This window comes from Stegostoma tigrinum, chromosome 14 (genome assembly GCF_030684315.1).
Source record: "Stegostoma tigrinum isolate sSteTig4 chromosome 14, sSteTig4.hap1, whole genome shotgun sequence".
NCBI lineage: Eukaryota > Metazoa > Chordata > Chondrichthyes > Orectolobiformes > Stegostomatidae > Stegostoma > Stegostoma tigrinum.
In genome coordinates, this window is record NC_081367.1 from 5,433,431 (window position 1) to 5,447,636 (window position 14,206).

Consider the following 14,206-nt stretch of genomic DNA (forward strand, 5'->3'; position numbering starts at 1 on the left):
ACAAAGAGTTTGGGCAATCTTGTACACTAACTAATGAAATCAGACAGGAGCAAGTTACTGCAAACGCTGGAATCTATACTGAAAAAAAATGCTGGAACTCACAATAGATCCAGACAGCATCAATGGGGAGAGAGCAAGCTAACAGGCAAGTGCAGAAAAAGTAACTCAGAAGGCATGTGGTATATTGACCTCTGTGCAAGATGAATTGAGTTCAGAAGTAGGGATGTCTTACTGCAAGTATACAGGTCCTTGGTACAATCATACCTGGAGCATACCACGTAGTTATACTTTCCGTAGAGAGAGGGCAACAGACTTGCGCTAAGCTAATACTGGGATGGCAGACTGCCCAGAGGAGAAACTGGCTCCATTGGGCCTGCTTTCACAAGAGTTTAAAAGGATGATAGCAAATTGGGATTGCAACTATAAAATTCTTAACAGGGGTGGCCATTGCATCCAATGAGGATTCTTTCCCCTGTCTGGGGGCTTGTGACAACCAAGGGTCACGGTCTCAGTGTAAGCCATTTAGATCTGAGAAGAGGAACAATTTCTTCAATCTAAAAGGGTAGCAAACTTGTGGAATTCTCTGCTACAGAAGTCTATGGAGACCAAGTCCACTGAAAATATTCAGATAAGAGGTAGATTCATTTTTAAGCTACTGGAAGTCAAGGGAAATGGATAAAGCAGGAATACAGCACTGACAGAGGATAAGCCACAATCACACGGAATGGCAGAGCACGCTTGAACATCTTTTGCTCCACTACTACTCTTAGTTTCAATATTTTAAGATCGAGAAAGAGGGGAAGACATCCTAGAGAAGTTGCTTTCAGGCATATTCACCTATTCACATATCAGATGTCTCACTCAGCTCAATGCAGGCATTCAAACACTTCACAAGTCTCAACCCAGAACAAATCCATTCAAGTGTCTCTTAGAGAAGAGGGAAAACAAATGTACTTAATTCACCAAATTTAAAAGTTCCATTCATTTTTTAAAAAAAAACTTACCTTAAACTTGTCTGAAGATTGTGACATCGTAGAGTTGGGAAGTTCTCACCTGTTAAACAAAATTTTGTTTAAATATAGTGAAGAAACCGGCAAAAAAGAAATCACATGGCATTGTTACCAGTGGTCAGGATGCAACCTCAACTGCGCAATCAATTCAATTGTACAACAAAATGGAAAAAATATGTTTGGCTGCCTTCAACTTAATTAACTACATTGCGCTCTGCAAGTATCTCTATCCCCAGATAATACTAGTTGTTGAATAAAGGATATTTCGGATGAGTGGAGTGAAGCTTTGCTGTGAAATGCTACGAAATCAAAAAGTTTTCTGCATTTGTTTTCTTTAAGAAGTGAACAAAGCTAAATTATCATGGTACTGCTTACACTTATCATCCAGTCAGTTTCACTCGTGCACCTGAGCCTTCTAGACCATTCAGATAACAGACATTAAACCCAGTCTTTGAGTATTCTATATGGCTCAATGCCAAATCAAATTAATGAATAATGTCTACAATCAACTTAGCAGCAATTTTTAAACAATTGAAGATATTATCTAAATTATGGTCAATTTCAGAGTTCACAAAACAAGATTTTTTTCACTCTTAACTATAATTAATTTTTCACAGGGTTCAATCATGAAATTAATGAATAAGTGGCCATTCACTGAGTATACACATATTCAAATTCTTTCAGGAGAAAAGTAAGAGAAGAGAAATGAAGCAACAGCACACCTATATGCTACTCTTTGATTTTACGTCTGACCTGGGGAGTAGGATCAACATTGGCAATAGAAATGCAGTCTGATGTCGAACACTTCTTTCCAGAACACACTCGACGACTGTAAAAGCTCAAACAATACTCAAGAAGCTTGACACCAGCTGGAATAAAGCAGGCCACTTGATTGGCATCATATCCACAAACATCCATTCAGGTCCCCAATGTTGCTACTGAACAATGTGTACCATTTGCAAGATGCACTGCAGAAATTCAACGAAGCTCCTTGGACATCATCTTCCAAACCCACAAATACCACCATCTAGAAGGACAAAGGCAGCAGGTACACGGGAAGGCCAGCACTTGCACTTCCCACCCTGATATGAAAACATAATTGCCGTTCCTTCGGCGTCATAGGGTCAAAATCCTGAACTCCCACCCTAAAAGCATTGTAAGTCTACCTAAAGCACATGGACTGCAGTGATTCAGGCAGCAACTCTACCTCCTTTTCAAGGACAAGTAGGGTTATGCAATAAATGCTGGTCCAGCCAGCAATGTCCATATCCAGTGGATGAATGAAAAAATTACTGAGGACTCTTGTTGCTAGTGATAATGCCCCAACCTCCAAGCCAGTAAACTCAGGTTCAAATCCCACCTATTCGAGAGAGCCATAACATGTTTGAACAGGTGAATTAAATAGCTTTTCTATTTACTTTCATTGCTTAATGCACTGCATACTCTGTTCTTTACAATGTACACCCAAGTCTCTGAACATCAGTTACAAGTTAAATTATTTATATTTTATTATACTGCTTTTTCAAAAGAAAGTCAATAACTAGAGATCATACTACCTCCAAAAAGAATTTATTTATCAACTCGGTACCAGTGGCCTTTCTTCTCTCCTTTTAAAATATTGCACTCAGATGTGGAGGCAGTTTGTTAATCTTTCATGGGAGATTTATGTTCACCAATGTCAGCTGTGTACATAGCAGCAGTGTCTCAACGTTGTGGTTACTCTGCTATGTGATGTGAAACTTTCTCAACCTTTTCTGGAAATATTCAGAAGAAGCACAAAGTCACAGGCATGGGCTATGGTTAACAGAGGCTCTTCATTCCTATTTTTGTGCGCCTGTTTTAGTGACTTGGACTCCATATTGAAATCAGAGTGCTATAAATCACATGACCCAGTTCCCTGTTTTTAATTAAAATGACTTGAATTCTGGCATATTTGTTTGGGTATGTATTCTTACATTCTGTACATACAATCACTCGATGTTAGTTTAGATACCGAGGTGATGTGCAGATTGAGCTTCTAATTGGTAAGATAGATGAGGAGCCTGCAGTAAAATGTACCCTCTAATTTCTGAAAGGCATTTGATAAGATGCCAAACCAAGGGTTAGAGATGATAAAGGCTTGTAGAATTGGGATCATATATTAGCATGACTGGAGCATTTGGTCAATGGACAGAAAACAAAGCAGACATTTCAAGTCAGTGGGACGTAACCAGGAACACTGAAAAGATCAGTCTCGGATGTTTACAGTGTACATTAACACCTTAGGGCAGGCATTCATGCGGTGGGGATACAAGTTGAAATTGTGCTCGAGCCTGAATACAGTAATGGCTGCCAAGGAGCTTAGACAAGTTATAACCACCGTGGTCCCTGCTCTCTTAACTCTCTCTTTCCAAAATTCAACTCTTGTACTTCTCACTGAGGGCGGCGCTAACTCTCAAATTTCAGTTTAAGGTTTGGGAAGCAACGCCTTGTACATGAGTCTGTTTCCTTGTTTTGCTGACAATTCAAAGCTTGGTGGGAATGCAAAAAGATAAGGAAAGGGAAAATGAGATTAAGTGAGGGAGACAGAAAGAAGTACAAAAGTGCACACAATTCCAATAGGACTCACACAAAGTAATATCTAAAATTCAGCATTTTATTAAACAAGCTCTAACTGACAGTCATAGAGTTAGACAGCACGGAAACAGGCCATTGGGTCCAATGTCCATGCTGACCAGATATCCTAAATGAATCTGGTCCCCTTGCCAGTATTTGGCCCATATCCATCTGAACGCTTTCTATTCATATACCCATCCAAATGCCTCAGTAAGAAAGTTAATTTTCCTTAGAAACCCAGTGAGCGTCATATCAAAAGGGATAGAGGTAACGGTATTAAAATACAAAGGGTAAATGATATCCTTATGGCTGAGGATCAAAGATTGGTATTTACATGAAATGGGCATCACCAGCTATGACTAGGAAATCACACAGCAAGTAGTAAGGATTTGTAGCTCAGGTTGAGTTTCATGACATCACCAACCCAAAGAAACCTAACCAGATAAATAGAAAGCGGGACATAACACCAGCGCTTCACTGGAGGTTCACCGATGATGTTACCTAGAGTGGTGACGAAACATCTGAAAACTAACTTTCCAGCTCAAAAAGTAAACTCACATCCAGAGTAGTAAGGAATGTGACCTCCCAAATTAACTGTGTGTGTGTGTTGGGGGGGGGGGGGGGGGGGGGGAACACTGGTTTTCTTGCACGAAAAAAGCTGACTGATCTCGGTTCTGCCACTAATCACACTAAAATTAGCTGCACTCCACACATCTACTTAAAAAGGATTCAGATGTACTCAGCTTTCAACATGCAAAATACTGTTAATTTATTGTATCAACTGATCGAGCCATGGAAATTCAACATTTTTCTGATCAATTTCAAGAAATCTGAAGTAATTAAGTTGCACCTTTGTAAAACATAAATCACCTATATCCTCGTTTCTGCACCCACTATTTGAACAGCCACATCCTCTCCCCACCATCAAGAACTGCAAGCATAATGCTGCAACAACTCACTTGTCCACAGTCAGTAATTTTAAAAAGCGATCAATATCTCACTAGACAAAAAGGAAACACCCTAGTTCTTCATCTGTCTAAGTTACAGCCCCTGCATAGCACCCACCATTCTTTAAAACATGATTTCTAGGTTTTCTTTCATTACCCTAACCAGCAATTTATTGTAAACAATGACCACATTCAGGAGACACATAAAAGGGCACTCAATTGAGCTCATAACTCTTATCACATTATGCTAGCTGAATGCTATTAAACTTACACCAGGTTTTCCAGGTCGTCCTCTGTATGGTTGATGCTCTAACTACAAAGCTGGAAAACAAATCTTTTTACCAATTTCCAAACACAAGGGGGTTTTGGGTCAATCCAAATCTGACAACCTGCTGTGAAAAATCATTCGACCACTAAGACAAGGTCCACCACAATCCAAAACATCCTTAAGTTTAAAGGTTGTATCATTTTATTTGCGTTTGCTTGGCTGAGAAGAAACATTTTAAACGCAAAAGGATTGAGGAAGGGATTACTATTCTAAAAGCAGGTTATCAATACTCACTGAAAATACTGTCCACCTTTGGGGTAGGGATACTGGTGTGTGTCTGTGGGGTTGGTTGGGGGGGCAGTGTTGAGTGGAGGATCCCCGCCGTAAATGGAGATTCAGCCAGTTAAGTGCCCTCTCTCTGCCAACCCTGATGTGATTGACCGCAAGTTATTGGTGAGCGTAAAATGAGGCAGAAGCCATTGGACCTCTGGAAAAGAAGGGAGTGTCTTTCTTTGTTCTTTGAAGAAAACCCGAATGAAAACCAGTTTATTGTCCCCCCACCAAAAGTTGCTCGAAGCGGTTCCTTCAAACCGATAAATCAAACTATCATTTTTAAACCAGTTTGTCTGTATCTCTTGCAAGGAAGTGAAAATATTTAAGAGAAGCAGAAATCGAAGAGCAGCAAATCCTGTCAAGCCAAAAGAATCATTTTAGTGATTTCTGTTTTTATTTGTTTCGGATCTCCAGTTCTTGGTGTTATTTTTGTAGATAAATAGGGGACTTTTGCATACTTTTTAAAATCTTAAACTTTCATTTTGAGTTTGGGAATAGTGGAGCTTAATTTCGAGCACGCCACCCCAGGAAACTTCACAGAAGTTGATTCAGCCTGTCTCCCAATACTAACAAATCATTCCAAAAATTTTCCAGCATTCAGATCAACACCATCAACAAAACCTGATCTACCCTTCATTGGGCCATATTCTGTGCACCAACTCACAGTGAGATGCATTGTTTACTGATAAATAGGCTACCAGACAGAGCAAAAACATTACCCTTACCCAAATTCAGAGGTAGTGACAATGATCACACAAGCTGGTGTTTGATTCTGATCAACGGATAAATATTGACACCAGGAAGACCTCTTCTGCTTTTGTTCAAAATAGTGTCATCTGATTTTCTTTGAGGCATTCACCAGAGGGTAAAATTTGGTTTGGCACAAGCAACAAGTGAGCGTTTAAGCAACTGTGGATAATAAACTAGACATTTAGCAATGGCTTACACAGATGGAAAGAAATCCAACTAAGCTAAAGGAAATCATGAAGTAATATAAAGAAAATGTGATTCAAAAGATAGATAAGAACACTGCAACAGAAAAACTGAATTCAATAAGTCACATGAAGAGTATACTAGGGCACCAATGAAAGACAATATATGTGATTACTATTCTGGTAAATAATTGCAGACTTCTTAAATTAATACTGCATCCATTTTCACACCAGGGAAAAAGACATTTCAACCTGTAAGGGAACCGGAAAAAAAACTGATGCTAAGGAACTTAATGAATTTAATGGAGAACATAATGGGATACAATACAGACTAAAATCTCCAAATCCAATAGTTGTCACCTCAGGAATCAGAAAAAAAGACTGGAGAAATTACTGATGCAACATTCAAAAGTTCCTTATAAAATCAAAAATTAAGCTCCTGGATTGAAAATGCCACTCCATCATTTAACATCAGTCACATTAAATTACATAATAAGAAGTCGAGAAAGTAGCAAGAATCTAAAATTTCATCTATTATGCAGTACTAATCTGGTTGAGATAGCACAAAATTAAGAGTTAATCTTGGCATCACAATTCAGAAAAATGGGTATGGAGGTTGGAAATGCAGTGAATCCCAACAGCATACACATGGATAACGACATTTGAATAGGTTATACTTTCAAGGGAAAAAGGGGAAAGTCAGGGGAGGATGTTAGGAAGGAAACATTACAATTTTATGAAGCTAAGATTACAGAATACACACAAAAAAAAACTTACATCAGTAAACCTTGCAGAAGAAATATTTCAGAAAAGTTTATGGTGAGACACATCAGGATGAACTGGAGATTTCCCCAGCAGCTGATCTATAAAGCAGCAGCAAAACAAATAGATCTGTCAGACTTTCTAAGCTGGCTGAACACAAGCAAAGTTTAAGTGACCCCGTTATTTGCTTTCAACATGAATCCACATCACAGCCTTGGTTCATGAGAGAAACTCAACACTTCACTAACCACTCTCACCATTCAACTCAATCACGCATTCTGTTGGCTACTTTTCTGACTGCATAGATCCAATGCTACAAACAATGAACTGAAAGAATTCTGGTAGAGACATTCGTGCAAAGCTATGTTGCCCAGCACCAAGTTCTGTATTTCTAACTGCTGCAGTGTCTGGCCTGTATAAAGCATTTACTGTGCAAAATAAACAATGGCATATAGATATAAAAGGTGATTAGCACAGTGTTCATCAGGGCAAAATCCTGGAACTTCCTTCATACCACCACTATAGATTGACTTACACCACATGACTGCAATAGTTCAGGGCAGCAACTCACGACCACCATCTCCTCTTTCCCAGGGTCAATAAGAACTGGCCTTAACAGAAACGATAACATTCTCAAAACAATTTTTAAAAGTTAGAACAGGTATTGGGTGAATTTGGCTTAACAAAGTTACTGGCAAGAGCAGAGCTGCGTATAACCCCAAGTTTATTTTACAATTCATCAGATGTAGATGCCACTGACTGGGCCAACATTACTACCTATTCCTAACTTACTGTTGTTGTTGGGATGTGCAGTCCACCTGCTGTAATTATACCCACTGGTTGTTTGGAGCAGCATTTCAGGATTTTGACCCAGCAATAGTGGAGGCATGACAATCTAGCTCTAACACATTCTGGTAACTGGATAGGCTAGAGGAGTGGAGTGAACAAAGAAGTGGCAGATGGAATACAATGTGGGAAAGAGGGAGCTTATGCACTTTGGCAGTAAGAATCAGACTATTTTCTAAATGGGGAAAGGCTTCAGAAACCTCAAGCACAGAGGTACTTAAGAATCCTAGTTCAAGATTCTCCTAAGATTAACATACAGGTTCAGTTGGCAATTAGAAAGGTAAATGCAATGTTAGCGTTCATTTCATGAGGGTTAGAATACAACAGCAGGGACATGCTGCTGAGGATGTAAGAGTCTCTGGTCAGACAACATTTGGAATAGAGAGCAGTTGGAGCCCCTTATCCAGGAAAGGGCTGACTGGGCCTTGTTGGATAAAGAGATCTAGATTAAACAACTGAAAAATTTGAATCATGAATGGAATTAATCACGTTAATCTAGATGAATTGTTAAAATTGACAGTTTAAAAACAGAAGGGATACAGGCAAAAAAAGCATAGGAATTTTATGTCTAGCATTCACAAACCCTTCAAGGTTCTGTGGGTCCAGTGACAAACTGCACCAGTAAGACTAGAATTATCCAGGTTTCACACTTGATACAGCTATTGTATTGACTATACATTGCTGTCACATTTCACAGTACAGTACTTCCCATACAACTAGTTACTTTAAACTAAATATATATATTCCCAAATGAGATAGGTGTAATTAATAGCAGTGAGAAAAGCAATATTCTGCCATTGTTGATATGATAATGACTCCAATCAGTAAACAACAATAAAAAGTTCTCAGTCAGAGAGGGAAACAAAGGTATGTGACAAAAACTCTGCAGAAAATGCAAATTTCAATTTGTACAGAATAACAGCAATGATACCCTATGGCCCAGAGTGTTAGCAATTGCTTGAGAGGTAATATCTGCTAAAGCCCACGGGTTAAGTCTCACTCAGGACTCAAGCACAAAAATCCAAGCCAACATCATACTTTGCAACTAAGTGTGCACATTGCTGGAAGTATGCCTTTTTTTGGGGGTGGGGTGTTTAGAATCAATGGAGATTGGGTTTAAAATCACAAACACTGGTTAGATTACATTGTTGTTGAACTTTGCTCTGTACGATTAATAAAATTTTCATTTAAGCTATGAACCTGGAGTCTGGTTTACAAACTGTGGGACTGGTTAATCAAAACATCTGGTAAGAAACCATTGGGATCAATTGACAATCACAGATGGTTTTAATTTACTGTGCTGCAAATACAGTGACAGGCAGACAGAGTTAATTTGGCTGTCTACCTTCATTCCCATTTTTTTCAAATGTTAATTGAAAAGAGCCTTCAACGTGCAACAGCAAATTGTGTACCCCTTTCCCAACTTTCTGCACTTCACTAATTTTGAAACTGTTCACTTTTTGCTCCCCTAAACCAACTCGTCACTGTCCTAAGTGCAGCACAGTAATCGCTAATGCAGTGCTAAGAACTTGATGCAAAGGAGATACTTCTTTAAATTAGAGTTTATTGTATGCAAATTATCATTGGTTTAATCAGTGCAGCATCTCAGGCAATTTTAATTATCACACTTCACATCAGAAAGGTCCGGTAGGGCTCCACACAAAAAAAAGTCAATTTATAGCAGATTTCTTGAGTTAGAGAAATAACATTTGAGATAACTTCGCCATCCTGTCAAATACTCCAGATCTTATCTAGCTAGCAAGATAGCTGGATCAGGCAACAGAGGATAATCACCAGTGTGGACTTTGAGATAAACTGACGATTTCAGCAGTCCAATCTCATTGTACAGCAGTAGTCACCACAAAGACTGAAAGAAACCTACACCGCAATGGGAACATACATCAGAACATGACCACACCATAAATAAAACTGAGAAAAAGTGCCCCTATCCATGAAGACAATGCATCACATTGCAAAATGGATAGTTATTTAAATTAGGGAATGGAATTTTGCCTTTCTTAATTCAGCAAACACAGCTGCAACAAGATAAAAATGAGTTAACAGCTGAAACATACGTCAAACAACAAAGGATACTCAACGAGAAAACTCTCTGGATATATAAGCTGCATAAATCCTTTGGATATAAATGTATGAAGAAAGTGGTTTGAATGTCCCTCTGTTCCCCATGTGGGCCAATTATGTTTTGCCTGGATCATTACTATGCTATTAATAAAGTTATTAAACAATTGGTTTTCAGCTTGATTTGCTGGTATCTGAAAGAAGATCAATTAAGTCAACACTGTTGCATATCAAGAACCAAAGATTTATGCTAACTGGTCAACTCTAAGCAGGTACCGAAAGGAAAAAAAATCACCCAGGGAAAGGGAGAAGTGCTAAATGGGGTGCCTCAGGGATTCAGTGATCGAACCAGAGGTGGTTCCAATTATAATCACAGATTCAATGTTAAGTGGGGCCTACTTGTGGAACAGCGGTAGTGGCCGAGCCGTGGACTGGGAGGGCTGGGTTCATGTCCCAGCCCCAGGTGTGTCACACCAGCCCTGGAACAGGTTGATTAGGAAAACAGGTTTTTTTTTTAAAAAACTCAGCTTGTTTGGGGGACCTTTTATGGTGTAGAGGTAGTGTCTCTAACCCCTAAACCAAGAGGCCCAGGTTCAAATCCCACATGCTCCAGAGGTGTGTCGTCACATCCCTGAACAGGTTGATGAGAAAAAACAAGCTACTTCTTTTTTTACAAAGAAGAAAAGTCAATGCGAAGTGGTCACATTTTCAGGTGAAACCAAGCTATTGTGGACAGCTCAAATTATAAAATGGGTTTGAAAGTGCACCAATGTTATGTACTGGACAAGAAGCAGCATCCGCAACATGATCCATAAACTACATTCAAGTAATTAAGCAACCCAAGAGTCTTAGCAGACTTGAAGCTTAACATTTCAATTAATGCACAGTACAGACAAAACACAGTAAACAATACTCTATGACACAGGTTTGGTGGTCAGTACACCATCAGATCACAACACACTCAAAATGCTGATTGTATGAGTCAGAAGTGACTGAGCAAACATAAAGGGTTTTTTTTTGGTTACATACCCCATGTTTAAGTATGAAGTGCAGTCAGAGAAACTTCATCAGAATAAAACAGAGGCCAGTGAGTGAAACTGACAATTTGCTGCCAAAGTTAACAGAAGTACTTTAATTAAGGTTAACTACAAAGATGTAAATACTCCTGAGTGACAGCTAAGTAGGATAGGAGAAAAGGCATGATTGAGACACCAATGGTAGAGTGCTTTCATGAACTACATCATGACGTCAGTGCACGGAAATCACTGACTGGTGAATATTTCTAGTCCTCAAACTACAAGTAAGTTCTACAGTTTGTGTTTAAGTTGCAAGTGTTTTTTCCTGAGTTTAAAGAAATAGCTGGTTAAGTATAAGATTTTTTCTGAAAAAAAACTAATTACAGTAAAAGTGTAAAGAACAGGATCTGGAGTAATTAATAAATCAAATTGTCTACAAGGTTTTAGACGTGGTCTCTGAGCCGCTGTGTTTGATTGCAGAAGTTTAGTCACCCTTCTAGGTTAACATCATCAGCGCACCTCTGGTTAAGCTTGGTGTTCTGTCCCGTTTGTATTTATGTCTCAGTTTGTTGGGGTGCTTGGCATTACTTTCGGTTTTATTTTCCAGTTCAATGTGTTTGTGGATGAAGTTGCAGTTGGAATGCCAAACATCCAGGAATTCCCTGCCATGTCTGTTTGGCTTGTGCTATTACGGTTGTGTTGTCCCAGTTGAATTTGTGTCCTTCTTTGTCCGTGTATGTTGAGTCCAGTGAGAATTGGTCATGTCTCTTGGTGGCCAGTTGACGTTCGTTATTGTCAGTTTTCCTCCAGTTTGGCCTATGTAATGTTTCTCAGAGTCCTTGCACGGTATTTTGTATATTACATTAGTTTTATTGGCTGTGGGTATGGGATCCTTTACGTTTATCAGTAGCTGTCGCAGGGTGGTTGTTGATTTAAGGGCTACCCTGATATCTAGGGGTCTGAGTAAATCAACTATGATAGGGACGTTAGAACAGGTAATCTGTTGCTGCTGCAGCACATGGATGTGATCCAGAGCAAACACACTGAAGATGAAGAAACTTTGGTTCGGAGCTGTAGAACTGGAGATCAAGCTGAAGAATGTCTATATCAAGGAAGGGGCAGGATACATGGACATTTAGGGCGTGACTGCATTCTGAAGTGAAGTCTAGGTAATTCAAATTTGGTGTTCAATCAGAGAATAGAAGGGAGAATTTATAGTTGAGACAGGTATGTGCCCCTATGGGAATTGGGAGCTCTGGCCCCTGCAATTGTCCAGCAATTGAGATTATTACAAGTCTATTAATGTAAACTACAGATTAGCTTTAAGGCTAATTAAAAGGTTGCAGACAAGACTGAAGATTGCAGGGAGAATAAATGAGTGAATTGACCATGGCACCATGTACAGGGCAGAAGAAACAGCAACACTGTAGTAGTAACGGCCATTTTCATTAGAGAGATAAACTCTGTTCTCTGCAGTCAGCAGCACAAGTCCCACAGGCTGTACAGCAGTCCCAGAACCAGGGTTAACGATATTTCCTAGGGGCTGAAGAGGAATTTGAGCGAGGGGGAAGGGATCCAGTTGTCAATGACATTGAGCAGCCACACAGCTTAGAGATAGTGCCAGTGAGGAGCTAAATTATAGAAGTAGAACTTCCAAGATAATCTCTGCACTACCACTTGAGCCACAGGCAAACTAGTATAGGGTAGGTAAGTCAATGATTTCAACGCACTGTTCAAAGCTGGTGTGCAAAGTCACAACCAGATCTACAGCACACCAAAAGGGCCCTTTGGCCCATCAAATCTGTACAGGTCAAAAACAACCATTATTCATTCCAACCCTAATCCAACTGTCTCATTTTTAAGCAGTTGGCCCATAGCCTTGTATGCCTTGATATCTCAAGTGCACATCAAAATACTTAAAATGTGATAAGGGTTTCTGCCTCCAAAAACCTCAAAAACAACAAGTCCCAGATTCCCACCACCTTCAGGTGAAAACATTTTTCCACATCTCCTCCAAACTTTCTATCCCTTACCTTTAATCTATGACCCCTCAGCCATTGATCTCTCCATCAAGTGAAAACATTTCTTCCAATCTGCCCTATTTGTGTTTCTCAAATTTACATATCTCAGTCATATGCTCCCTCAATCTCCTGTGCTCCAAGGAAAACTGCCCAGGCTGTCCAATCTCTCTTCATAATTGAAACTTTGCAGCCCAGGCAATATCCTGGTGAATCTTCTCTTTCCCTCTCCAGTGCGACGACATCCCACCTGTAGCTGCACACAATACTCTAGTTGTGGCCTAACCAAAGCTTTATAGCTCCCATCATATCCTCCATGCTCTTAAACTCCACACCTTTGCCAATAAAGGTAAAGTATCCTATTTTCTTAACCACCTGCCCTGCCACCTAAAGTGAATGATGGACATACAAAACATGGCCTCTCCGAAACGAAAACAGAAGTCACTGGAAGAGCTCAGCAGCTCTGACAGTACCTGTGAAGAAAATCAGAGAGTTAACATTTCGGGTCCGGTGACCATTGCTCAGAGCTGAGGACTCTATTCCTTGGTGCTTCCCAAGGTCCTACCATTCATCATGTATGCCTTTGCCTTCTTTATCTTGCCCAAGTGCATCATCTCATACCCAGATTGAATTCCATTTGCTACTGAATAGCTCATTTATATCCTTCTGTAATCCAAGGCTATCCTCCTATCCACCATCTCACCAATTTTTGTATCATCTGTAAACTTGCTGATCAACCCTCCTACTTTGTTGTTCACATGAGGCACTAACAGTAAGTTCCCCAACAATGATCCTGATAGGACCTCACTAGATTCCCTACAAATACAGCCTTCAAACATCACTTTCTGGTTCCTATCACTCAGTCAAGTTTCCTTAGATCCCACAGGTTCATGCAATTGCTATCAGTCTGTCACATGGGACTTTAATTAAAAATCTTGTTGAAGTTCAAGCAGATGACATTATAAGCATTGCCTTCATCTATGCACCCGGTCACCTCTGGAAACATTCAAAGAAGTTGGTCAGACATGACATCCCCTCAAAACCATGCTGAATGCTCTTGATCAATTCCTGTCTCAGAACTGCTTCCAATAGTTCCTCATCCACTGTGGTTAGACTGACTGATCCAATATCATAAAATCAGACTACGGAAGAGGTCCTTCAGCCCATCAAGTGTGTACTACCAGAAGTATAATACTACCACATACGTTAGTCCCACTTTTCCACACTCGGCCCACAGCCTTGAATGTTGTGATGTTTCAAAAGCTGTGATGTTTCAAATGCTCATTCAAATACTTATTAAAGATTTGACGTTACCCACTTCAACTACTCTCCCCAGCAGTGCATTCCAGACTAACCAACCATCTGGGTGAAATGGCTTTTCCTCAAATCCCCTCCAAACC

The 14,206-nt window shown here is 39.8% G+C and overlaps 1 protein-coding gene across 7 annotated transcripts in view; it reads right to left on the reverse strand.

The window, feature by feature from the left end:
* The window catches only part of septin2 (septin 2), a 105,490-nt gene that overhangs the window by 54,154 nt on the left and 37,130 nt on the right, over window positions 1-14,206 (reverse strand). For 6 of the 7 annotated variants that reach the window (XM_048541813.2, XM_059650953.1, XM_059650952.1 and 3 more), the window contains one exon: window positions 1,005-1,053. In XM_048541813.2, coding sequence (XP_048397770.2) covers window positions 1,005-1,031 — 27 coding nt within the window. In that variant the 5' untranslated portion in view covers window positions 1,032-1,053. Of the gene's footprint in view, window positions 1-1,004; window positions 1,054-6,862; window positions 7,125-14,206 lie in introns of those variants that run through there. The other variant, XM_048541814.2, reaches the window with a different exon arrangement.